Source organism: Amphibalanus amphitrite, unplaced genomic scaffold (assembly GCF_019059575.1).
Source record: "Amphibalanus amphitrite isolate SeventyFive unplaced genomic scaffold, NRLGWU_Aamphi_draft 001834F_arrow, whole genome shotgun sequence".
Taxonomy (NCBI): domain Eukaryota; kingdom Metazoa; phylum Arthropoda; class Thecostraca; order Balanomorpha; family Balanidae; genus Amphibalanus; species Amphibalanus amphitrite.
Genome location: NW_024883327.1, coordinates 77,880 through 104,366, shown reverse-complemented (window position 1 = coordinate 104,366; position 26,487 = coordinate 77,880). Strand labels below are relative to the sequence as shown.

Genomic DNA, 26,487 nt, shown 5'->3' with positions numbered 1-26,487 from the left:
GCCCTGGTAGTCGGGGTGGGTGGCGATGCGCACCACCCTGGCGCCCGACAGCTGCGGGAACTCCTTGTCCTGGTACTGCTGCGCTATGTTCCAGGGGATCAGGTCGCCGGCGGCGCGCTTCCCGCGAGACAGGCCGTCCAGGATGGATGTCTTGGATATCTCGCCCTCCAGACACACCTGGCCACATACAGATTTACGTTATTTGTTGCTGTCAGGTCAATCAACGGAATACTGCACGAATGAGCAGATGATGTGCAACACATCTATATAAATCAGTACACAATACACCAAGCACTACTGCTTCTTTCAGTGTGCGGGTGATGAGACATATATTTAAAAAAAAAACATAAAAACATGAAAAACATGAAATCATCATTTTTACATACCCACACGGAAACTTGATTTAAATAAAAAGATCCTAACCACAAATTTCTGAGGCCAACGCAGTTAAAGTGGAGGTCTGCTAGCCTAGTGGAGGCCCGTTGTCCCAGAGTGATAGCCGGGCCGCGTCTCCCACCTGAATCACGCAGAGGATTTCTGGCAGCAGGGACTGGCTGGCCGCCACGGGCCCCGATGGGGTCTGTCGGCTCACTCTCTCACCTGTATGACGCAGAGGATCTCGGGGAGCAGCGACTGGCTGGCCGCCACGGGCCCCGATGGGGTCTGTCGGCTCACTCTCTCACCTGTATGACGCAGAGGATTTCTGGCAGCAGGGACTGGCTGGCCGCCACGGGCCCCAGTGGGGGTCAGCTGACTCCCGGCGGGGGACCGCTCTCACCTGAATCACGCAGAGGATCTCGGGCAGCAGCGACTGGCTGGCTGCCACGGGCCCCAGCAGACAGAACAGGTGGTGGCCCGGCGCGTCAGACATCATCTGGAGGTCGTTGGGCGTGTTCTGGAAACAGCGCAGACAAAAGTCCCGGTCAGATGAGCCAAATCAGCTCGGACCCACCACCATACTTCAGCCGTCAATAAGATCCCACTCATGGACTGAACAACATTAACTACTTTACTCCTGAACACCTATTTTTATTCGGTAGGTGATCTCGCCAGTCGCCACTACTCACACAGCAGGCCAACCCGAGCTCTCAGCCCGCTCGATGCCGCCCACTGCCCACCTTGTAGTGCGAGGCGACGTAGAGCGAGACGAGCCGCTGCAGGAAAGCCTCAGAGGCGCGGTGGTAGCAGAAGAGCGTGTCTCGGTTGATATAGTAGAGCTCGCAGTGCTCGGGCGGCGGGCAGCCGGTGCTCAGCGGCCGCACCGCGCTGGCGTCCAGACAGAGCAGCGCGTTCAGCCAGGACTCGATCGGGTCGCCGGGCCGGTACCGGATCGACTCGTCCAGAGACACCTGAGTGGAGTAGAGGGAGGCGTGATGGGCGCGTCCAGGGACATCAGTACTGAGGGAAATGTGAAAAACGTGATCAACTCGTCCGGAGACACCTATTGGGAGTGGAGGGTAACATGATCATTGATCAACTCGAACAGGGACACGGAAACGTGCGAAGCGGCCGTAGGGCAGGGGAATCCGTCGTGTGCAGGAGTCTCCGTCCGGGTGTGACTAAATAAACAATTATTTCTGCGCCAATAGGAACAATTACTAAATACAATTAATAATTACTCGTGGTAAGATGGCTAAAAAGAGCATGTCGTTTATACTGCGTCCCGCTGGCGCACCTCTGCAGTCGGATGAAAACTGCACAATTACTTCCACACTCATATGCATATTGTATGAGTCAGACCAAAGGACGATCCGGCATACTTGTCCCGTTCGGACTGATTCTACGCCGGCATCTCGTCCCGTCCCCGCCCCGTTCACCTCGACCAGGGTCCGTCCGGCGTTCTGCGCCTCGGCGCCGGCCTTGGCGGCGGTGGAGCCGGCGCCGCTCTGGGACCTCAGCTGCTCCAGCAGCTTGAGCGACAGAGAGCGGCCCGTGCCCTCGTACCTGGCGAGGAGACAGAGGGGGTTAAAATCGACAGCGGGCGCTCCGTGTCCTCGTACATACCTGGCGACACGACAGGGGGTCAAGTGCGACAGACGCAGTAGACCAGCGGAGAACGAACGATCGACCAGAGAAGAACTCCAGACTATCTATGAAACACGCTGAGAAACACAGAGGGACTCTCGGCCCCTCACTAGAGCGACCCACTCGGCGCTGGCACTCACCCGTTGATGGTGGACGACATGAAGACCAGGTAGGGCCCGAGCAGCGCCTTGACCAGCGGCAGCGGAATGGCGGCCGCCTCGTCAATCACCACTAGCTCGGCCTGGCCCAGCTTCACCGAGTCACTTGGGTGGATGTACTGGGAACAGGGGGAAGTCAAGAAACTGTGACGTAAGTATCATTTCACCGTGGCGTCAGTCACATCACACCATCAGATTATCACAGTGCGACTTAAGCGTTACATGAGTAGCCCGTTATCACCTCCAAGTCCAAAAGACCTCCGAACAGCTCGGCTAGTCTGGTAACACTGGTGGCGCGGCTGCATCACATTTAGTGGCATCCCGCCGCTACCGGTCGGCGCCGGCGCCGACCGGTCACACAGCCCTACCTGGATGGTCTGCCGGTGCTCCTTGAAGACGTTCACGCGCACCACGGCCTTGTTGAACTCGGGGTTGGTGCTCTGGATCAGCTCGTAGTCCAGGTGCTCCTGGTAGTCCATGGCGTCGAAGCCCTTCAGCACGAACTCGAACAGGGTGTTCAGGTTCTCGGGACTCGGCGAGGTGACGAATATGTTGGAGTACTGGAAGCCGACGGCCGCGGCGATGGCCAGCCCGAGCGCGGCCGACTTTCCGCGGCCCCGGGCGGCCGTCAGAGATACGGTGGAGCGCAGACGCTTCTCGCTGATGGCCTCCACAAACTTGAGTAGCGCCTTGGCCTGTCGCCGACCAGGCGGGAGTTTAGTAATGGGTGGAGGGGAGCATTCAGGAACAGGCACGACGGACACGCAAACTGCTCTACTCATCACACTACACCCCCCCCCCCCCCGAGAAAGTAGAAACTGCTTATTTGTTGGCCGGCCAACGGCTCCACTGAGCAGAACTCGATCGCAACACGCATGCTGAACAACTCCTTCGCCGCTCCTCCCTCACGCCTCGGGACTGGCCCCGTTTGTACCTGGTCGGCGGTGCGGCAGCAGCCCCCCATTCGTCCTGGTCCGTTCGTACCTGGTCGGCGGTGCGGCAGCAGCCCACCAGCTCCCCCCCCCCCTCCCCCCGGGACGGGCCCCGTTCGTACCTGGTCGGCGGTGCGGCAGCAGCCCACCAGCGCGCCCACCCTCCCCCCGCTCCCTCTGACAGACAGTACTCGTACCTGGTCGGCGGTGCGGCAGCAGCCCACCAGCGCGCCCACCGGCTGCGTGTCCTGCAGGCTGTCTCGCAGCTCGGTCAGCTGCCGCTCGGAGGCCGACGGCGGGTCGGACGCCGAGCGCTTCGGCAGCGCCTCCAGCTGCAGCACGTGCGAGCTGAGCGGCAGCAGGTTCAGCTGGTCGTCCATCACCAGCGCGTGCCGACATGACGCCAGAGAGAGGATGAACCTGGCGCGAGGGTAGGGACCGTCCAGAGGTCAGAGTACGGGCGGCGGGGGCGGTCCAGCAGTCAGGGTACGGGCGGCAGGGACCGTCCAGAGGTCAGAGCACGGGCGGCGGGGGACGGTCCGGCGGTCAGAGTACGGGCGGAAGCCGGTCCGGCGGTCAGAGCACGGGCGGGAGCCGGACCAGCAGTCAGAGCACGGGCGGGAGCCGGTCCGGCGGTCAGAGTACGGGCGGGAGCCGGACCGGCGGTCAGAGTATGGGCGGCAGGAGCCGGGGCATTTGATGAAAATAACAGGGCGACTTTGTTTCATCGGATGGCGATTCAATACCTGCTTAAGTTCTTATCAGACTCACATCGTCCGTATTGTGCGATAAAATTATCCACTACCTGATTCCACCCCTCTGCTCCCGTCAGAAACTCTCCGTGCGAGAGAAACAGTCCATTCTTCGTGTGGTACAACTGCCCCTGTCGGCCGGTCCCCAACCTCACCCACCTCTCGTTGAACCTGCCGACCACGTGCTGTTGGTGCAGTCCCCCCCCCCCCCGCCTTCCTGCCCTGTACGGCGGTTCGCGCCCTCACCCACCTCTCGCCGACTGCACGTGCTGTAGTTACGATACCACCCACCCCTGTCGGCCGGTGCGCGGCGTCACCCACCTCTCGTTGAACCGGCCGACCACGTGCTGGTGCGCCTCAGTGCGGTACCGGCCGTGCACGTCCATGCTCATGGTGTAGAGCTGGCGCAGCGAGGTGACGGAGCGCAGCAGCAGCACGATCACGCCGCCGCCCTCCACCGTCTCCAGCGTGCGCGCCAGCAGGTTCGGCGTCAGCGCCTCAAAGTCCTGCCGGAACCGGTAGGCGTCAGCGACTCAAAAACGCCGTCTCCTGACGCGCCGTCGGCGGCGAGTTCGCGGCCCAAGAGCTCCACATCGTTTCCTATTGCTCCCAGATTCAGATATTTTAGGGTTCCTATATAAGGCCAGCTGCCAATTGGCAGCTGGCCTTATTGACCGCTGCTGCCAATTGACCGCTGCTCCCGAGGGAGCGCTCCCCGTAGCCGGGTGCAGAGAGTGCTTGGGGGCTGGTCGGCCTGTCCATTCGGACGGGCTCAGCCCCGGCGACCCTCTAGGGTGTCTGCCCAGACCAATGTCTCCCCCTAATTCGTATCATCCTTCCGGCTCTGCAATGGTCTTGTCAGACCGAAAGGGCCTAACCCAACAAAACAATGGCGAGAGGGGAGGCACGCTAGACCCGAAAGGATCGTGTCGCAATCTACCTCCAATGCGTTAAGCTTTCGATTAAAATTGCCACCGACAAGCCGGGCGCAGGGTAGGCCGGCCACGAGCGGGGAACAGCAACCTACGAGTAGCAACACACTCAGCACGGTCTTTATGCTGACGAAAAAAAGCAAATCATAAATGGGCTAAGACGGAATAAAGATCGGTAAAATCTAGAAAACAGCCAGCTGTGGATGTACACACAACTCAGGCGTCTAAAGATCGGCAACGTACGCCTCACGCAATGTTTAATGCATGCCATGTAACATACTGTGAAGGAGCTGCACGCACAGACTGTACACCTGTCCGATAATCCCTCTCACCTGCAGGACACACATGCCGTACGTCTGGCCCAGGATCTTGTGCGTCTCCTTGTAGTAGCAGTAGCGGATGTTGGTCGACGCCACGAACAGCTCGAACGGGTCGTCCTCGTTCACGTTCAGGTTGCCAGACTTGATCTTCTTCTGCAGCTGCCGCATGCGCTTCTTGCGGTGGCTGCTGAAGCCGAGGTCCTTCTTGTAGCACCAGAGCACGCTGGGCCGAGCGCGGACGCTGGCCTTGGAGAGCATGTGGTGCAGGATGACCACCTGGAACATCGCGGTGACCCGAGTGAACGGTGGCACAGGAAGGAATGAAGTCAACTGGGCCGACCGAGCACTGTACTGCGTGCCGGAGCCGACCAGAAATGTTATATCTCTGCAGTCCGCAACGCTGGCCACAGCCCACCTCGGCCCCTGTTTCACACAAAGCAGGTATTTCTATTGCTACCTGATACTGCTTCAGCTTCCACTAACATAATTTATAAATTTCGCTGAGGATTCACTTACGGAAGCCTAAGCGACATACGATGTCAGAATTAAATGATTTCAGGTACTGACTGCTCCCTGAAGATAGGCTGCACAGTGCACACCTCCGCCGGGGGCCCGAGGTTAGCCCGTGCCGCTTGGCCGAGGCCTTCTGCAGCCATGCCGTATTATGTCATTCAATTCCAAAACATATAAATATCGAGAATATCGGTCGATGTAACACCAGCACCCGGTAATAGGCAATGATCCCAGATTCCGGAGCACTGAACCTCGATCGTCATACTGAACTTTTTTTGCATGCATGAAGTTCATGCATGCAAAACTTTTGTTTCTCATCAGACGACTCAATGAACAAACTACCTGCGAACGTACATCGTCGCATGTTAGGTACCTTACAGTGCATGGCCAGGACCCTCGGGCCTAGTAATCCGCTCAGTCTTCTCCAGCCCTGTCTTCTCAGATTATTTCGATTAGTAGCTGCGCTGAACATACCCGATAACTCGTTCACATAGACCCCTTGAAGCGGTGGAGCGGTGATGTAGCCCTGCCATCGTGATCGGCCGTGCACATCTCGTCCTCGAGTCCCTCCCATCTCCCCGCTCATCTCTCTCACTCTACCGCCGGCGCCTCACGGCTCACAGAGCCGAGTGGTGCGTTTCGTGTTGTAACAGTGCGAAGAGTGTGTGTGAACTTGCGGGCAACCTACGTGATTGATGGGACCACCAGCGCTGGCACAGTCCGTTCTGACCACCCCACACTCCATTAGGCCCGAGAGCACACTGGATTACACGTTGAAACTCCAACAATGTTTTTCTTCGATTTTCCTAATCTATCTTGTCTGGTCTGTCATGTTCGTCGCTAAGCCAATTCCGTACAGCACTACACTAAATCCGCACCGCACCACACCACACCGAATCCGCACCAGCCGAACAAGCCCGTACTGACGAGATTTCGTCAAAATTGTCATAGTTTGCAGACTGGGCTCTGTTTCACCGGTGATAGCAGCATGCTGCTATTACACGTGTCAAATTGGGTTTCCATGGAAACATCAACAAACCATGACATCGTGATCGTCAATCTGTGTGAGGTCATCAAATATTGCTGCCAACATCTTCACGGCCGTGCAATCAAACAAATGTATCAAACGCATTCAACGAGACAGCAACTATGTTCCAAACGCAGCTATGAAAAAGCTCATAGATTACACAAAACATCATTAGTATGACATTATCACAATCCGTCAGATCGCGCAATTTGATGGCAGCGTGCTGCTATCACCGGTGAAACAGGGCCCTGGCTGCAGACTCGTGGAGCACTCAGGGATTCAAACACACAAAATGCTCCATACTTTATACAAAACTTACCTGATCTCGTCCCTTGTCTCCCACAACAACAAACATTGTTCTATGTCCCGATGCAACTCCATTTTCAATCAGGATGCGTATGCGATTATCTATTTTCTTTCTGACCATCTTGGTTAGTGTGTATGTACCGGAATTCAGCAATTACTTGCAAACACAACAACGTATAATTTCATATCCCTCCGGACAGGCAAGCGGACAGGCACACACGTGGACTTGACAGTTGACTGACAATTCAATTTTGTAATTTGTGCGCCACTTATGCCCAGTGTGTGAAGCACCATTTTAGATGCTGCCGTATTTCTAGAGAAAGTATTACATAACTTACGTTTATATACTTTTATATCCTTATATATACGTTTATATACTTAGCTTCAAATTCAAATACGTTTATATACGTATTTACCCGCTGAAAAAAATTGTCGTGCTGTGGGATATTTTCATTTGTTCTGAGAAAAACGATTTTCCTTCTGCAAACGAACAGCATATCGAACATACGCACGGCGCCTTGAACACACAAATCGAAGGCCTTGAACACATTTCCATTCGGGCAGTTGACGTTGGGGTGAATGGTGTATTTTGGTTTCTTTTTTTTTGTGGTGTGAGAGGCGGCAATTAGCGGTATTAAATCAAGATAAGCTATTTAAGTTGTTCAGTACTTGCATACAAGTGAGTCCATTTATCAGATCATAGATAGAAGTTATCGAAAAGGTAAGGATTTCGAGTTATACCTCGTTACACGGGTGGAGAATGTTTGAAAAAGTTACCCCGGCCGACGACCGAAAGTCAGAAAGACGATGATGCTCAAATATTTGTCAACGGTTATCAACAAACCCCTATTCTGTGGCATAGAATAATGGATGTCTGCCGTTTGTACGTTTTTAGGGAAAACTGCTGCACGCAGGTGCGGAAGATTTCGTAATTGTAACAACAATTTTGCAACACGCCTTAAAATTTCGGACGCATGTCACCTAGTGCTAGGTCAGGTCATCAGGTCAAATTTGCTGGATGATCGTGCTAAAAATGCCATCATGCCCTTTGCAAAGCTTGTTCCGTGGAAGTTGCAACCCTCCCACACAAAACAAAATGTCAAATTTGACCGTTTTGACCCTCTTATTGATTTGAGCTCGCACCTGAAATATTATTCGCGACCGAGCCTTAAACGAGTAATCGAATGTTTTCTTTGCAGTGTTTAAGCTCCGTTATGTTCATGAACTGTGAGAAAAGTTGTCGGAGAACGGTAAAATCAGAGAAATTTGGCTTTTGATGATCTATGGTGATTTTATTATTGAGCTTGCATAAAACATGACCAGATTTCTCAGATCACGTTTGTCTCTCTTTCAAACGTCGTTCCGCTTCTCGCCTCGTAGCCCAGTAGCCGAGTTAGAAGGAGCGTGAAAAGCCCACCTCTCGACTCAACGTGTTACGATAAGGCCAACACCCTGGCGCGGGTTAAGTTGGGGGAGCCTTGAGCCCCAGCAGCTCGTCCTTCTATCTCACTGATATCACCCTCGTCCTGTCTTTTGATGTTATTACAGTGCCATCTTACGATAACGGCACTTAAATATGATTTAGGTACTTCTGTTTAATGAAACATGGATGAAAAGACATAAAAACATAGAAGCTCCAAAATGAAAATAAAGTAAATTTTCAAGAACTTTTCAAGGTAGATAAGAATAATGAGACATTTTTATAGATGGCAGTTTTTTTTCGTATGGAGACAGCTTTTAGGAATTACAAAAGTGGAAAAAGTTACCCCGGCCGCGCCGGGGTCGGCTGAAAGTTACCCCGGCCACGGCCGGGGTGGCCGGGGCAGGTTCTCCACCCATGCCTCGTTAAATAACGTCTGCAAACCTCCATGTCCTAGGAAGCTGGATTTGCCCTTACCAGTTTCTAATAACTCATTTATTCTGAGAAGTGACCACCCTTCAGGACAAGGCTCTCATGCAGCAGGACATTGATGCCCTGGGACGCTGGGCAGACAGGTGGCAGCTCCCCTTTAACCAAGATAAGTGTAAGCTGATGCACCTAGGGTCCTTTAACGAGCACTTCAGCTACCTGATGAACGGTTCGACTCTAGCTCAGGTGCATATGGAGACAGTGTCCCAAAATTGTGTTTTGGTTTGGGTGTCAGAGGCAAAATTCCTCTCCAAAAAGGGGGATAAGAGTGGAAAATTACCCAGTCAGATATGGCCCAAAATGAGTGGAAAAGAGATCAATGGCATACATTTCTATATAATGAGGTAAAATGTACCTAATATGTAAAATGACCAATGCAGATGCTTATTCTCAGTAAAGCTGGGAGTGGAAAATTGCTCTTAGATATTACAGATGAGAGTGCAAAATGATTTTTATCTGGATGTCGTTTCCCACCCAAATCGAAATATTTTGGGACACTGTATGGAGAAGGACCTTGGACTCGTCATTGATGAAGACCTCAAGTTCCATGAACAGGTGGCGGCTGCCGTGGGTCGTGCGAACAGAGCTCTTGGACTGGTGAAGAGGGCTTTCAAAGCCCTAAACAGTCATTCTCTGCCTCTCCTCTACCGGACTCTGGTGCGTCCTCACCTTGAGTATGCAAATGTGGTGTGGGGACCTACATTCAGAGCGGACCAGGATGCCATTGAGAGGGTCCAAAGAAGAGCAACTAAGCTGGTTCGTCCATTGCGTCACCTTCAGTACCAGGATCGACTTTGAGCCTTGGACCTCCCCTCCATGTACTATAGAAGGATGAGAGGAGATATGATAATGGCGTACCAGATTCTGACAGGATGCCTGAGAGTGAAAGTAGCCGACCTTCTGCAGCTCGACACCTCAGATCGAACGCGTGGTCACCATCTGAAACTGAAGAAGAGACGAGTGAACTCCCATCTTCGCCAGACCTCTTTCTGTCATCGCATAGTGGACAGCTGGAACAGTCTCCCTGCAGACGTCGTTGCGGCACCAAGCTTGAACTTACTTACTTACTTACTTACGAAGTACAGAATTTGGATAGGCCAGACTAGGCCTTTAGAAACCTTTCTAGTCGAGCTCCTCGTGCGTCTGACTATTCATCTGCGTGAGGGATGTCGTGTGCATGGTGTGCCCAGTGAGCGTCAAGCCGGTTTTTGAATTGGTTCAGGGTGTCGGATGCGACGACCACTGACGGTAGGCTGTTCCAGTCGTTGATGACCCGGATGGAGAACGCGTTGCGCCGAATCCTGGAGACCGCTCGCGGCTTGGCTAGTCTCCATTGGTGTCCTCTTGTAGCAGGAGTTCTGTCGGCTGCCATCTCGAAGAAGTTGCGAGGGTCCATGTCAAGTCCACCGCGGAGCAGCTGATAAACCGCGATCATATCTCCACGCCTCCGTCTGTAGTACAGCGTTGGTAGCTGCAGCACTTTCAGAAGCTCTCGATACGGGAGGTGTCGAAGATCGGGAACCAGCTTGGTCGCCCGCCTCTGCACCCGCTCTACCAGCCGCTGGTCCGCCCGGTTGAAGGGACCCCACACTAGGTTCCCGTACTCAAGGTGGGGTCGGACAAGGGCCTTGAGGAGCAGGGGGAGGGTTGATTTGTCGAAGGTGGAAGGACCGACGGATCACTGCCATCACTTGTGTTGCCTTCCTTACGGCCGCAGCAGCCTGCTTCCGGAATTTGAGCTGGGTATCCATGAGGACGCCAAGGTCTCTCTCGACATCCGACTCCGCGACTGTAGTTCCCCCCATCCGGTATGTGTAGTGCTGGTTGCCTCCGCCGATGTGGAGCACCTTGCACTTTCCAGGGTTGAATGCCAGCTGCCACCTGTCTGCCCAGTGAAGTGCCGCGTCCAGGTCCTCCTGCAGGGATGCCGAGTCGGACGAAGAGCAGATAGGTCTATAGAGTCTATAGAGCAGATAGGTCAGATAGGTCTTGAACACATTCAAGAACCGTCTCGACAAGCTGTGGGTGAACAGGAAGTATACCCTGCGAACTGATTAAGCATGTGGTGCCAGGATGAGCTGAAAGCTACATGGTTGGAGTATGGGAGAAGCAAATGACCGAATTTCCTACAGGTCCTTTGTTGACCGTCCTAAAAAAATCTGTAACCACTATTCTATTCTACATTGATAAAAGGCAGCACTTAACCAGAAGTGATCTGAGATATTTTTGTTCATTTTTTTTTTTGCAACATGCTCTCTTGCAAAGACAGTGCCAGGCACAATTAACCCTACTACTGGGGGGCGGGGGGGATTTGGCCCCACCTGTAGTTTTTTTCCTCTCGACAGAAAACCACTTAAGCTAGGGGCTCAAAATTTGGTGACTTTTTCTTGCTATTCATTGGGCACATTCTGTTAAATTGTTTAGTTTCTAGCTTGCGCAGAGGTGTCTCCAGGACGAGTTTCTCGGGAGTCGGGGGTAGTTTTGGCCCAGATTTGACTGTTACGCGACATTTTCCGCTAAGCAGCGATTTACTTAGGTTTGCTCTGTTGATCAGTGGCACCACCCGTCATATGTATGCACCTATAGACTGTGACGTCATTTTACAATAAAAGTACTGGAATAGGCAGATCCACGTACCTGAGACAGGGAGATATTGATGTACTGCCCCCCGTCTTAGCTTGCCTGAATCCACCTTTGCTGCATGAAAACGTGTATCTTGCTCTACATGATATATGACACATCATGTCATAAGACACATGACATGCCATGACAAAAGCTCAAAACATCATCCCAAGTTAGCTTGCCTGAATCCGCCTATGTTTTTTTTCAAATACCCAAAATACTGGAGTATAAATGAAGTCCCAGTTCAGGAAGAAGGGTCCCCTAAAGTTTCATAAATATCGGTCAAAAAAGAAAGAAGTCATAGCATTTTTAGTGCTGAGGTGCAAAACGCATTTTTTCGAACATGTATGCTTCCAGGACCGCCAATTTTGAACTTTTTTCCTTTTTTACAGTCAGTCTGAAAGTCCACGATAAAAGCAATCGAATGGCGTTTGTCCCATCAAGATCGGACGTTTAGTTTTTGAGATATAAAGGGGGCCGAATCGCACCCCCCACCCCCACCAGTTAACGTAGTCCAGAGAGCCCACCAGTAATAGGGTTAAGATGTTTCAGGTGTTGTGGGGCGACACTAATTGGCATGATGAAGGGTGAAGAACTGGGCATTCATTTGTTTTCACTAAGGCTTATTGCAAACCAATTGTATTGGTTGACATTTTACGGAGCTGTTGCTCTCTTAGAGATTTTTCCAGGAGATATAAGACTAGAGGAATTCTCTTTTAAACAAACTTTTATTACATTTGGCCTCTTGAAGGCATGCATTGTAGATCCGTTTGTGTTACTTGCACATTGAACGCCACATATGTAGCATGCTCCGATGTAAGTGCCCCTCTGCGTTCTGTACTGTTTAGTCTCGCACCTCGGTGTGAGTAATCGGTGGGCCGGCGCCGTTTCCTTCGGCCCCCGTACCATATGGCCTCACTCTGCAATGCATGCAGCGCCCACGGGCGCGTCGCCACCGCACTGGTCCAGCGGGCCAGGGCCGCCGGCGTCGTGCCCCGGCCCGGTCTCCACCTGAGGGGGGGGGGGGCTCGGCGTCCCCCCGCGACACGCGCCGCGCATCTCATTGCATCGCCAATGACCCGGATAGCAGGCCCATGGCAGCGGGCACTGCGGTGTTGTGCTGTGCCCGGGAGGGGGCGGATGGGGCCCGGCCACCGTCCGGTCCGGGCGCAGGCGGGGAACGCTCGGTGGAGAATGAGTGACCCGGTGGCTTTGACGTGGTGATAAGGCTTACCGACGGTTTCCGATGTGAGCGCAGCAGGTGTGGTGATGCCATGGACATGTCAGAATGGCGTGCCTTCGTGTCACCTGTGACCGTATTTGTACTGCTCTGAGGAACAGTGCGCCGCACCTGATCGATAGCTTTGCGCAAAAGGAGTATGTAAACGCTCATTTAGATTAAAAAGCGAATCTTTTTCAGTGGATATTGATGTATGTTCCAAATTTAATTATTTGTTTGCTTGTTCTCACCTCCAACATATACCATGCGTGCTCAACACGTTCCGTTCATTCACAGTGGATGATGTGTGCTCGTACTATCGCCCAGTCCTGTCCGCTGTCGCACCATGGATTAGTGGCGCCCATACATGGTCCTGCTATGATCCGTGACCAATGTCCCAAAATTTGTCTATTTGGGTGGGAAACGGCATCCAAATGAAATTCATTTTCCACTCTCACCACCATTTTTAAGAACAATTTTCCACTCCCAGGTCCCAACCAAGAAAACTTAGATTTTTTACCTATAGAAAGACAGTTGTGTGGATGCCCAGTTAGCATCAAACATTCTACACCCTAGAATAAAATGCATGCTTTTTGTCATTTCTCACTCCTTTTGGATCTAATCGAATCAGCAGTTTTCCACTCTCTCCCCTCTTTTTGGTGGGTAATTTTCCCCTCTGACACCTAAGACAAAACTCAATTTTGGGACACTGTCCGTGACCTCGGTCCGCCGTCGCTGACCAGAGTGGACGCTCGCCGCTGCTAATATCGCGGAGTCGTCCCATCCTTCGCGGCGTATCTGGTTCGTTAGCGGCCGGTCGGGAGCCACTCAGAGCCGCGTGCCGCGGAGGCTGCCGCCGAGCGCGGCCGCCCGTTCGGGCGCGCGGCCGCCGCATTTGGTGCGGCGCCGGCGGCCGGTCCGACGAGAACTCGGAAAACCGCCGGCCGGTGGGCCGCTCCGGCCGAGCTGGGACACACGCCGCGCGCTCCGGCGGCGGACCGGGGAACACCGGAGACGGACGGGCGCTGTCCGCGGCGCCCCGGGGCGGGCGCGCTGGCACTCAGCTCCTCCGGAGTCCCGGCACACACCTGATGACCAGTGCCGCTCGGGGCGGGGTGCTGCTCGGACCGCCCGGAACGGCCGAGGGTGTGGCGCTCCTACCGGAGGGTGTGAGGGAGCGCTGGGCGTGTCTCCGGCTGACGCCTTCGGGCTGTCCGCTGACCTGTCGGGAAGTCCGGGCCGGGTGGTCACCTGGTCGACCCGGTCGCCCGGCGCTGGTCGGCACTCGGCAGCACGACGCCGTCGCCGCCGATGGCAGCGGCGATTGTGCCGCGATCGCGCCGTATCCGGAGCGGCCGCGCGGCCTTGGCGGCGCGGCCGGCTGCTTTGTGGTGGCTCGGAGGGGCCCGTCGGACCGACCCGGCGACCTACCGTCCGTCCACCCGTCCGGGCGGGGGGAGCGACTCGACCGGGGCAGGAGGCCCGACTGGACCCGGCGGAGTGAACCCGGACTTTGCTGCCATCCGACCGGCAGGGGTGTGAGGTGGATCCAAAAGTAGATCCCATTTGCCTGTTTGGGTTTTAAACAGGCGCCAAGACGGGCCTCGGAAATGTAGCACTTCTGAGGTCTGTTTCACCTGGCGCATTCTCCGTAAGGTCACCTGTCATTGTCTGTTTCCCCACCGGTCTATTGTTAGACGGTTCAGCGAGTGCTTAACCCGCGCCCGGCTGGGGGTCCTGGATTTCCACGCCCTGCTGGGGGGGGGGGGTTGAACACCCCCCCCTTGTAACTCGGCTCCTGAGCCACGTAGCGATACGCGGAAGGCGGCGTTCGAAAGAGCGTCAAAAATGATGACGAAATCACTTCAGTCAATATTTTGGTCAGGTCAAAGGTCAGGTCACCAGAGGTCATTGAAGGCAAAATTTCGCCGATTTCCAGGTCGAATGTCGAAAATTTCCAAGAAGCCAACACATAACTCGGGAACCAATAGAGCTACAGCGCCGCGGAAAAGCGCATTCGATAGCCCTATTAACGCCCTTTCTGAGTAATTCGCTCAGATTTGACCTAACTTCAACGGTTTTGCCTGCAGGGGGCAAAAACTGCAAAAATAGCCGATTTTTTCGGAAAGTTTTTCTGCAATAACTTTTGACCCAAGCCTTGTACGAGCTTACTTTTACCGGCATCGTGTTCCTCTCGTCAAGACGCATCGAATGAACTATAACTTGACCTTGAAAGGTCAACTTGAAAATTTGACCTCAGGTCAAGGTCATGACCTGACCGGAAAGGGTCATGTTGCATATCAGTCGATCCGTATCGTCGAGCTGAACACATATAAGGCGTTTTCATCGCTCTAGCATGCCTCTATCAAAAGTTATTTGCGAAAAACTGTTAGATACCATTCGTGACCTAAGATGACCTCAGGGCATAAACAAGGGTCACGGACACCATTTTCATGTTCAGTGTGTCTAAATCACTTGTAATTCGGTGTTTGGGAGTGTTTATAATGTCTTTCGTCCAAAAGAGGCGCATTTCAATTTTCTCCCATTGACTTATAATGGGGAGGTCGCAAAATTGACCTGACCTTAGGTCATCGATATCAAAATTCTGAGATATACATTTTGTACATACTATTGCTCTTAGCAATCGCTGAAAGTTTCAAAGCGATCGGTCACTCGGTGTAGCTATGACAGACATTGAAACTTTTTATGGGGTGAGGTCACTTCAAGTGACCTGGTGACCTGACCTTGAATGACCTTGGTCTGAAATTTTCACATCATGTGTAGAATTGATGTATGATAAGGTGTACCAAAAACGGCGGCGCTCCGTGCCGCCGTTTTTGAGATATTTGCAAAAAAACCACAAGGAGGGGTGTTCAAACACCCCCCCCCCCCCCCCCCCAGCAGGGCGCGGGTTAAAAGCCAGCGGATGAGATCTGTCACACAGGCTGCGCGCGCTGTTTGGTCCGGAGTGAACAGAGTGTCTGCCGGAGCGGCGGTACACTGGCGGCCGATCAATCACCGGCGCTGGCACATCATGGATCGGGCGGAGTACCGCGCTGCATGACGAAGGTCGGGGGGGGGGGGTGCGTTTGGCGCACCGCTCTGTCGAGTGATCCGGGAGCGGGAGCACGCAGTGAGGGGCCGGCAGCACGTCCTTAGCATTCGTGTGCCATAGGAACCATTATGCAAAACTGGCGGTATCCGTCACATGATTGAACTGACGGACGGCACGAGTGTATGATGGATGGAATATTCAGTTGTGATGTTTATATTTATTGCACGCTGTCGGGTCGGCGGATGGAATGCGGACGGTGAGTGGGGTTTTCCGCCGCCCGCGTTTAGCTCCGGTCCGTGTTTGATCGAGCTGCATGGCAGCAGGAGGAGAACCAGGGGCGGCAGACGGTCGGCCGGGGCGGCACGGTGGCCGCCCGCTCCTCCCCTCCGCCGCGCCTGGCTGCCGGCCGACCGACCAACACGAATGGAATGTCTTTGTGGGCGGCTTTTGTGCAACAACCGCGCCGTGGAAAGTGACGCGCTGACGACACAGACCGGTGATCGGTGACGTGCCGACGTCATGCCGGTTATAGGTGACGTATTGACGACACAGCAGTGATCGGTAATGTGCCGACGTCATAGGCCGGTGATCGGTGACGTATACTGACTTCACATCGGTGAATTGTGATGTGCTGACGTTATACCGGCGATCGGTGATGTTCTAACTTCACATCGGTGATCGGTGACGTGCTGACGTCACCGTTCGGTGATCACCCAGGGTCCGGCTCAGTTTGACAGGCTGCGTACTCCGTTCATTCATTGGTGGACCGGAACGCCTTGTCACTTGTCAGCGCTGAAGCCATGGAACAGCGCACGGCGCCGGTCGGCGGTCGCCCCACCCATCCTCCATGGTAACAATGCCCGGTGCTTTGCTAACACCGCGGCCGGCACTCAGTTCCTAACTGGCTCTCCACTGGCGACCTGTCGTGTGTCGGGCGGAGAATTTTAATCCGTTTCAGTCAACCGCCCCGATGCGAATCTGTGTGTCGCTCGGTATTCCGAGCTGGTTGCAAAGGGAATGTGTTGTCGTTGCGGAGGGTGGCTCGGTCCGCTGCCCCCCCCCCCCGTCCCGTCCCGTCCCGTCCCGTCCCGTCCCGTCCCGGGGTTGGCCGTCCAGACGATGGGACAGACGATGGGACGGATGGGCCAACACAGTGAGGTGTGCTGTGACAGTGTTCGAAGGTATAGCCTGCCATGGCCAGTGCACTGGGTGACTTACCACGGGCGGAGGGCGGGCCTCTAGCCCACAGCCCACCCGGGCCGGATGGGCTGCCTGTGACTGTTCCGGTGTTGTCCTATCTGTGGCATGTTCTGTCTGTGGCCCGTGTGGTGGGCTGTATCCCGTGCCCTCTCAATCTCGCGGTCACACAGCTGCTGCGTGCGGTCAGCGCCGCCCTGCCGCCGTGCACCGGCCCAAAACTGTCGACCGCCGCACCGCCGGAAAAGGCGGCGACCGGGGCCGGTGCGTCAGACGGGGCGGCCGGCGCGGCGGTCCCACGGCCCGTCCGCGGGCGGGTCACACTCACTGCCGCTCCCTGTGCCCCCCCCCCCCCCGGCTGCGGCGCGCTCCACACCCCCGGCCAGTGTTCCCTGGCTAGTGTTCCTCGGTCAGTGCAGCCCCCCCCCCCGGCCCAGTGTCCCCCGGTCAGTGTACCCCGGCGAGTACCCCCCCCCCCCCCGGCTCCACCCGCGTCTCTGACTGGCCGCCGCCGTCCCCAGGTGCGCGGTGTGACGTCACCGTCGGGCGGGCCGCCGCCGTGCCGCCGTGCCCATGTCGTCGGCCACCATGGCCTCCAGCTCAGTCAGTCAGGAGGACGCCGAGAACGAGTTCGAGAAGTCGTCGCGCCGCTCGCGGATCCGGATGGCTCGCGGCCGGGACGTGCGCGGCCACCAGCCGGCCGCCGCCGCCGCCGCCGCCGCCGCCTGTAAGCTCGGTGAGTGGCCGGGGCAGCAGCGCGGCGGGCCGACTGGGGAGTGATGGAGCGGCGGCCGGCCCGCGCGGCGGCTACCGCACACTCTCGAGCCGGTGAGTGATGGTCGGCCGGTGCCAGGGCACGGCGGTGGGTGAACAGGTGAGAGTGAGTGAGCGAGTGTGAGGTAAGTGTGAGGTGTCCCCCTGCCGGGCTGGCGGTGAGCTGTTGCCTGGTGCTCTGCCAGAAACCCGCGGCCAGTGATACAGTGGGCTGTATGACTCAAAGTACCGCCCATTGGCAATGGATTCAGTGAGCCTCTCCGATGCGTCATTATACTTGGTGATCCGTACTGCGATTTTATTTCATTTGGTTGATAAATATGGCAAGCTAGTTTCCCTGTAAGCTTAGCGCTCATGCAACCTCATGGCTCCTCCATGCTACATGCTTACCTGAAGATGTGAGAGCAATATGGGAGGTGGGAAGAGCTCATTTTCATCTTGGACGTTCGTCGCTTTGTATATTCGGCTATATTATCTATCGGCTGTATTCTCCTGAAATGCATTGCTAATAATTCATTGTTTGTTTTTAGAACCAAATCGCTTATTTTGAAAGTTGAACGTTTATTTGTAATTATATCATAATTTGCAGTTCATTACTGAACGGTCAGTCGTGTAACGTTGGGCTCTGAACGGCCTGCTATATACTATGAATGTTCGGCACACAATCTTGACATGATTTGCTGAACATTCGTCGTTTTTGTTGGCTGCTGCGGCCTTGCTCCGGAGGTCCAGGCTGTCCACGTCTACCAATAGTGATCCGGAATGGCGGTGATGCCGTTCTAAAATCGCCAAGTCATGCGGTATGAATACTGATGGACTGCGGGACCGAGAGATGGTTGTCGGCTCATTTCGTTAGGACAGATAGCTGATAAGTATGACAAATGAGCTGCCGTTCTGCGGAAGGTCGGCTGGGCCGGTATGTATCCAGGCCGGGGTCCGTTCTGCGAGCGCCCGCTGCGTCCCCTCACAGCCCTGGTCTCACTGCCGACGGCGCCCCAGTCTCACTGCCGACGGCCCCTGACCGGCGCCCGCTGCGTCCCCTCACAGCCCCGGTCCCACTGCCGACGGTCCCACTGCCGACGGCGTCCCAGTCCCTGACTGCCGACGGCCCCTGACCGGCGCCCGCTGCGCCCCCTCACAGCCCCGGTCCCACTGCTTACTGTCCCTGTTACCGTTGGCCGAGCCTGTTCAGTGTGACTGTGGTCGCTCTCGGCCCAATGCCCGAAGAAGACAATGCTAATTTCAAACTCGCAAGGGAAAAGACATCTGAACTGAATTTATCCGTGACACCTGCTAAAGTCACCATCATCATTATTTTATTTAATGCATTCCCATTTCCACACCCTCTCTCCCACCTCACCCCTATCCCTCTGCATTTCGGCCGTTTCTTCTGTCCGTTCTCGTTACATTACCGCATGCATGCCGGGCGGTCATGCGATGTTGTTTGTGAGTCGGGCCGGGTGTTCATTTCCGGAATCGCTGCACGCTTCTGTGGACCGTCCAGCGCTGATGGCAGGTGCTGCATGCCCCCGTCGTGTCCTGCGGCGGAAACACTCGGCCGGGCGACACGGGTCGCGTTTCCAGCGTGCTGTGTTATAGCGCGCTGTACAGTACCTCACCGACAGCTGATGGCTCAGCTGTAGCATGTGGTTAGTGACTGAACAGCGCATCCGTGACATGTGCTGCGTGCCGATACTGTTACAGCACAGCGGTACCTTGAGCGCTGCATGGGATTCTCGTGTCGATAATAAGGGGCTGGTGGTGGCGCCCCGCGCACTGCGCTATGTGTGGGTACTAAGGGTTATGAGCGGTACTCCGTTCATGCCGTTTTGTGCCGGTAATAAGGGCTAGAGGACAGATGTGTTGCCCCGCTCACGGCGCTATGTGTCGGTAATGACGGCTGAAGGCTGCTATGCCGCCGCTATGTGTCGAGGCTGCACGTTTGCGGTCGGAGCCCGGGCGCGCGGCTATGTGCTGAGGTGACACGGACTGGGCCGGCCAGTTTCCGGCCCGTGCAGGCCGGGCGCTCTGTTACTGGCGCCGGAATGCTGAGCTCGGAATGTGGAGCTCGCGCCGCGCGCCAGAGCCCCACACCACACCTGACTCCGGTTCACCGGCCGGTACCGGGAATCCTCCCGCGTCGGGCAGGGGTGTCTGGGGTGTCCCGTCACTCGACGACGGGTAAATAAATGCCAGCCGAGTTCCGTCCGGCTCCTTTTCCTGAAAATGCTGGGTTCCCTCGCTAGTCTCGATGAAAACATATGCTCCTTGGCTTTTTACTGATGTTTCGTGCTCAAGTTGTGTTACCTATAATTTCTTTCCTTATTGCTGTTGATTTTCTTTTGTTTTCAGTCCTGTGTGTTGAGAATGGCGTGGCTATTTTGGTTGCAGTTTCGACCGACACATGTTTACATCCAGGAGCACTATAAAACGCGTGCGATTCCCGGGTGAAGGAGTGTACCCCAAGTGAGGTCCCGGAGCCGCGGCGTCTGCCCTTTGTCTCCCGCCCGCTGACGCTAAGATAATTACCTTTTTAGGCGACCATAGGTATGTCGGACACGGGCCTGATGACCCCAGCGGGATGCCTCCGTTTTTGTTTAAACTGCCTGTCTGTGATCGATCTTACGTCAGATCTCGCCTCGGCACGCCGGGACCGGCGCGGCCGCAGACCGGGGTGACGCCTGTAACCAACTGTTGAATTACTCCGCCCGTCTCCTGCCCCGCCACACAACTGGCCGGCAGCCGATCTGCCGCAGATCTCACAGCTCTCCCGAGTCCCATGCTCCTGGATACCGGTAGAACCTGCCCGCGGCACCGTGGCTGTCATGGTGTCACACGACCCCTGGCCCGGTCGGCCCCTCTCTCGTCACGATACGCCGCCGACTCGATCGCCCCAAACGGCAGCCCAGCGGAGCAGTGCAGCACTGCAGAGTGCACACATTGTCCGTCTCCCGTCCGTTTGCCGGTGTGCCTGCTATGTGCTCCGCTCTCACCCCCGCCCCCCGCTCTGCCCAGGTGAGGCGGTGGCCGAGCAGGAGGACGGCGCAGAGGCGGCCGGTCGACCGCTCGACGTCTCCAGCTACTCGGGAGACCACGACGCCAGTCCCAAGCCGTCGGCGCGCGCCAAGGATAAGCGGCCAGCCAGGTGGGTCCCGGCCACCGGCGGTCGGTGGTCCCTAGCCTCACCGACCTGGGATGCGTCGTGGATGTACTTTTTTGTACTATCGCTGCTCTTGATTTTTGAACGTAATGCGTAATGCTTAGGGGTTTTGAGGGCTATGCTCAAAATTTGGTTGATTAGGTAAGTTTTGAGTCTGTCTCATTTTACATCACCTTGGTCAACTGTTCAGTTCAGTTTCAGTTCAGTCTGTTATATCAATGCGCGGAGGCACCTTGTTTTCTACCAGTCTGCACGGGCGCGCACCTTCCGGTGGCATGTAGCGGCCCCACGGCTGCCGCTCAGACGGCGGACGGCGGCCGCGCCGGCCGCGGAGCCGCGTTTGGGAAGGCTCGGCGGCCGCCGGATCGCACGCGATCGCGGGGCCCACCGGTGGGGGAGGGGGAGGGGGGGGCTGTGCACGGGCTGCCCGGCTGGGCCCGGCTGGTTGGTGACTGGCGATGTCAGTCAGACCGAGTCACTGGGACGGTGCTGGCTCCGTCTGACCGTCACTCAGTCTGTGTTTGTGGCTCCGTGTGACCGCCACTCAGCCTGTTTGTGGCTCCGTCTGACCGTCGCTCAGTCTGTGTTTGTGGCTCCGTGTGAACGCTACTCAGTCTGTGTTTGTGGCTCCGTTTGTCTGTGTTTGTGACTCCGTGTGACCGCCGCTCGGTCTGTGTTTGTGGCTGTCCCCCGTCGGCTGGCTCCGTAAACTGTCGATTATCGGGGCCGGCACGGCGCCGGGTGTTTTGGTCAGCGCTGGCCCCCACTGCGTTTGAAACTGGCCGAGCGCTGCCACACAAACTTGACGTTCTTTTGAAGCATCCAAAACAGTGGCATCTTTCAAACGGAAGCTCTATTTTCGGACTTTGAAGTCGCATCAGTCATCAGAGGCGGAATCTGTTGTGATCACCACCAGTCTCATTGTTCATAACATTTATCGGCAGCAGCGGCATCTGTTACTGTTGTTAAACAAGAACGCTAGCGAACTAGAGCCGAACTATTTCTGACGGTCGCTGACACCTCTCTGAATTATCTAGCCGTCGTTGACCCCATCTGACCGGGGCGGTACTTCTCTCCCCAGGCCGGGCCATGCCCCTGTGGTGGTATGGTGTCCCTCTGTGACTCCCCCCCCCCCCCCCGACTGATGTGGTGTCCCTCTGTTCCCCAGGCCAGGCTATAACCCCATCCGGCCGGGGCGGTATCTCTCTCCCCAGGCCGGGCCGGTATATAGGGCCTTGGCCGGGCCATACCCCTGTGGAGGTATGGTGTCCCTCTGTGACTCCTCCCCCCCCCCTGCACAGTGATGCAAATGGGGTTCACGAGTGGCCATAAATACGAAAAAGGCCCAAAATTCAAGTTCACTTAATCGAATAAATCGTAATATGGTCAGTCAGGCAAATGGCTGAGGTGTCTGAAAAAGTATGATTTTAATGTTTTTGTCAAAACCGGCCTCGTGTAGGATTGTCAGAAGTCGAGACATTTTCGATGTCGTAAAATGACTGTCAGGTACTTGAAATTCAAGTGCCGCTAGCGTGCGTTCATGTCATACAAACTGCAAAAATTATACATGAAAATGAACCCCGAAACCTGCTGCTTCTAATGCCACGTCATAAAAAGCCGTATCTATTTTGGTTTGGCGGTGAGCTAACGATTTGTAATCATGTTGCAACCGCAGTTTTTTACCAAAAATATTTGCTTTCAATTCACCTACAGCACTTCACACAGTGTGTGCCCGTTAGTGCACCATATCATAGCATTCCCTAATCATTTCTGAGTCGCATAGTGAAAGAATTAAGGCGCTAGCACAGGGCTGACCGGCGCTACAGAAGTTTTCATCCGGCACGGTCGGGTGCCGCGGCGCAGCGGGCGGCCCGGGCGCCGCCGCGCGGCGGCACCCACCCGCCCACTGCGCGCCCACTGCGGCACCCGACCGCCTGGACAAAAACCTCTGTAGCGCCGGTCAGCCCTGTGCTAGCGCCTTAATTCTTTCACGATGCGACTCAGAAATGATTAGGGAAGGCTATGGTATGGTGGACTAACGGGGACACACTGTTGGCGCAAAATGACCTTTGCAGTCGACGCGCCCTAAAGCCCCAATAAACAACAACAAAGGCACACACTGTGTTAAGTGCTCTAGGTGAAACGAAAGCATTTTTTTCTTAGTAAAAAACTGCGATTGCAACATGATGACAAATAGTCAGATTACCGCCAAAGCGAATGAGACACGGCTTTTTGTGACCCGGTATTAGAAGCAGAAGGCTTTGAGGATCATTCCCATGCATAATTTTTTTTTTTTCAATTTGTACGAAATGAACGCAAACCAGCGGCGTTTGAACTTGCGAGTGTCTGACCGCCATTTTACGACCTAGAAAATGTCACGACTTCTGACGATTATACACGAGGCCGGTTTTGACAAAAACATGAAAACCATGTGATTTCAGATGCCCCAAACATTTGTCTACTCGGCCATATCGCAATTAACTCGATTTGGTAAACTTGAGTTTTGGGTATTTATGGCCACTCGTGAACCCCATTTGCATCACTGTGCCCTGACTGATGTGGTGTCCCTCTGTTTCCCCAGGCCAGGTTATAGCCCCTTCTGACCGGTGTGGTATCTCTGATCCCCAGGCCGGGCCATGTCAACAAGGGGAAGCAGCAGCGGGACCGACGGAAGCTGCGCGAGAAGCGCCGCAGCACCGGTGTTCAGCACATGCCCTCCACAGAAGTCAGTGTGAGTGGGCCGCGCCTCGCCCCGACGGCAGGGGGTCGCCCAGGTAGAGTGGGCGGAGGCGGAGCCCGACATCATGATAGCTCTAATGTCTAGTCCGTTGACCTTCAAAAATCGTTGTCTACGTACCGTGGAAGGTAATGCCAAAGTTGAGCATTGTTTTCTATTCAGATAGAGATGCTACGACCGGCGCGAGTCACATTTGGGCTCCTCTGCTCTGGGGTCCACCGCGCCGATACACTTAGTATGCTGACGGGTTTTAGCCGCACTGATCGTTCAGTCGACTCGGTGCGCTGCAAGTCGAGGTTACATCACTCGCGCCGCTGCTGCCGCTGCAGTGCGGTGACCGCCGCGACCTGTGTGGCTCGACAACAGCCGCGCATCGTAAAGGTCACGTTTTTATGCTATCGTACTGGAATCTGTGCGGTCTGCCGGTGGCAGTATTCCTTCGCGGCGGGCGGGCCAGTCTGGCACACGCCTGGCGGCCAGACGCGGACTAAAGCCTCTTATTTCAGTCGACAGGTGGCAGCACGAACGAGGCGGACGAGGAGCTGCCGGCGCAGACCTCGCTGAGCGCAGAGACGTACCGCAACACGCAGCAGAACGAGTTCACCGATCCGTGCGTCGGACTGGCCGCCGAGCCGCCCTCCAGAGCCTTCCAGAAGCCGCAGCTCCGAAATAAAAGGTACGGCCGCAGTCGGCAGTGTGCAGCCGAGTCCCAGGGGCGGAGTGACCTCAGTCTCCAGATAGGCGTCGGGTCGGGTGCTGGGTTCAAATGCGGGACTGCCTTTCAGCGCCGGTCGCGGCCGAGTTTGGACCCAAACCCGGTTGACCAGTGCCCCTCAGTGACCAGCCATAGGCTGATGATGGCGCGCTGCTGTTCCCCAGCCAGTCGGATCTGGACGCCGATGACTCTGTTACATGCCGTTCCTGACGCCTCCCCCTCCCCCTCCAGTCAGTCGGATCTGGACGCCGATGACGAGGAGAACCAGGAGGCCGAGTTGCCCGGCCGGCCGGCGGTCGGCGCCCAGAAGCTGCGCGCCAACGGTCACCCCTCGGCCGCCGCCCTCCGACAGGTCTGTAGTCAATACCCAGCCGCCCTGCGACAGGTCAGTAGTTTAATGCCCAGCCGCCCTCGGACAGGTCAGTAGTTTAGTGCCCAGCCGCCCTCCGACAGGTCAGTAGTTTAGTGCCCAGCCGCCCTCCGACCGGTCAGTAGTACTAGTCAGTACCATGAAGCCCTCAGTCAGGTCAGTAGTCAGTACCCAGCCGCCCTCCGACAGGTCAGTAGTACTAGCCACTAGCCAGTACCATGAAGCCCTCCGACAGGTCAGTAGTGACTAGCCAGTACCATGAAGCCCTCGGACAGGTCAGTAGTCAGTACCCAGCCGCCCTCCGACAGGTCAGTAGTCAGTACCCAGCTGCCTCCGACCGGTCAGTGTTTGGGAACTGATGATAGCTTTGCGCCGGTTAACCGCTCTCGGTCCTCTCGCATGCTGTGAAACGTAATGCTGTTGCGGACGTTTGGTGTTCTGGACGCCGGCGGACCGCGTTCCGCCCTGTGCCAGTGTGTCTGACGTGTTATCCTCCCTCCTTCCTACCCAGTTGGAGGAGGAGAACCACCGGCTGCAGCAGGCGCTCCAGCAGCGCGACCAGCGGATAGCCGCCCTCGAGGCCGAGCTGGCCAGATCCTGGCAGGAGAAACACCAGCTGGCGCAGGAGAATGACGCGCTCATCCGCGCCATGGGCGCCCTGTCCACAAAGTGACGCGCTCCGTCCGTCGGTGGCTGCTGGGTCTGTTGGAGGGGCGCCGCCCGGTCAGAGGACAGCGCGCCGGTAGACGCCAGAGGACAACCGTCTCCCGGGGCACGCCTGTCTCGGAGGGGTGCCGGGCCTGTCGGCGGTGAGCGCCCCAGACCGGCTGCGCTGCCGGCCGGCAGACGGCAGGACGAGGGTCGCGCGCCGCAGCTGTGCGGGCGGCGCACTATTGTCGGCGCTCTATAGTCAGAAGTCAGTGACGGCCGGCCAATTACTGCCCGGGGAACTCGGGTGCCATATGAGTGCGGTCAGCCGCCGAATCAAAACCATCAGGACGCAAGCCAGCGGAGCACATGCCAAATTCGAGATACATTACCTCGGCCTGCTGCGGCGCGTCTGAGACATGTGCCCCATTAGAAGTCGAGGTGGTAACCGCTTATAGGTTGTGGCAAACGGTCGTTTGTTGACGTTTAAACATCAAAATGATGGGATTTTTGCTTTAAGCATCTTGCGTGTGCGAGCTCAGTCTTGCTGTCTACTGACGGAGCTCTAGATTCTAGAATCTCGATGGAAGCATTGTCTGTCCCTGTTGTTTTGTTTGTAACATTCCATTTCCGCCTATTAACTGATTTTATTTATTGACCTTAGATAATGTGTCGGGATGATGTGTATATTGTTACTAATTGGTGCAGCGCTGCCCTCCATCTGGGTATGTACCGGTGGAGAGGCATTTTATAGCCGATGTGCAATGGAAGTTGTACTTGTGATGAGCTCCGTGCTTGTACGACCTAATGTCGGAACGAATTATTACGTATAGTAATGTTTGGTGTGTCAACCGATGTTCACCGCTGAACGTGAATGGCTGCTTGTTTTCGATGAAAGCTACTTACCTAATGGCAACGACGCTGGTTTTTCTGTGAAACCTGTCCATGATCGGACAGCTATGTGCCGCGCAGTGCGTGGTTATTTGACCTGCGAGACGCTCCTACCCGCCCTGTCGCGGTGGCCGGTCCCGACCTGGCAGACCCGCCCCAGACACACCACCGGGGTACGGTGCCGGCTCCGGGCGGCTCCCTCAGTCACGTAGGGCCCGGGTCAGC

At 55.7% G+C, this 26,487-nt stretch overlaps 2 protein-coding genes across 11 annotated transcripts; one reads left to right on the top strand and one right to left on the bottom strand.

Annotated features, from left to right (window-relative positions):
- LOC122375407 (RNA cytidine acetyltransferase-like) lies at positions 1–7,293 on the bottom strand (the record flags this gene model as incomplete). Its single annotated transcript, XM_043354772.1, has 10 exons — positions 6,979–7,293; positions 5,132–5,395; positions 4,189–4,373; positions 3,313–3,535; positions 2,552–2,878; positions 2,166–2,302; positions 1,818–1,944; positions 1,119–1,349; positions 779–895; positions 1–177 (listed from the first exon to the last, which is right to left on the bottom strand). Coding segments are annotated over exons 1-10 (1,896 nt in total), but the record flags the coding sequence as incomplete, so codon positions are not given.
- LOC122375409 (PRKC apoptosis WT1 regulator protein-like) lies at positions 7,280–26,288 on the top strand. 10 transcript variants are annotated; one of them, XM_043354780.1, is made up of 7 exons: positions 7,280–7,644; positions 17,489–17,703; positions 20,757–20,886; positions 23,530–23,632; positions 24,145–24,314; positions 24,585–24,705; positions 25,235–26,288. In XM_043354780.1, the coding sequence occupies exons 2-7, from the start codon at positions 17,541–17,543 to the stop codon at positions 25,394–25,396; spliced, it is 849 nt and encodes a 282-aa protein (XP_043210715.1). In that variant the 5' UTR covers positions 7,280–7,644; positions 17,489–17,540; the 3' UTR covers positions 25,397–26,288. The 10 variants fall into 10 exon arrangements, with proteins under 10 accessions (XP_043210715.1, XP_043210717.1, XP_043210714.1 ...); XM_043354782.1 differs by having other exon boundaries at positions 7,291–7,644; positions 23,530–23,626; XM_043354779.1 differs by having other exon boundaries at positions 7,463–7,686.
- The last annotated feature ends 199 nt before the right edge of the window (positions 26,289–26,487 follow it).

Coding starts and splice junctions, on each gene's coding strand:
- LOC122375409 (XM_043354776.1), top strand. CDS start 17,541: ATGTCGTCGGCCACCATGGCCTCCAGCTCAGTCAGTCAGGAGGACGCC. Junction 20,887..23,529: donor AAGGATAAGCGGCCAGCCAG/GTGGGTCCCGGC, acceptor TCTGATCCCCAG/GCCGGGCCATGTCAACAAGG. Junction 23,633..24,144: donor TGCCCTCCACAGAAGTCAGT/GTGAGTGGGCCG, acceptor CTCTTATTTCAG/TCGACAGGTGGCAGCACGAA.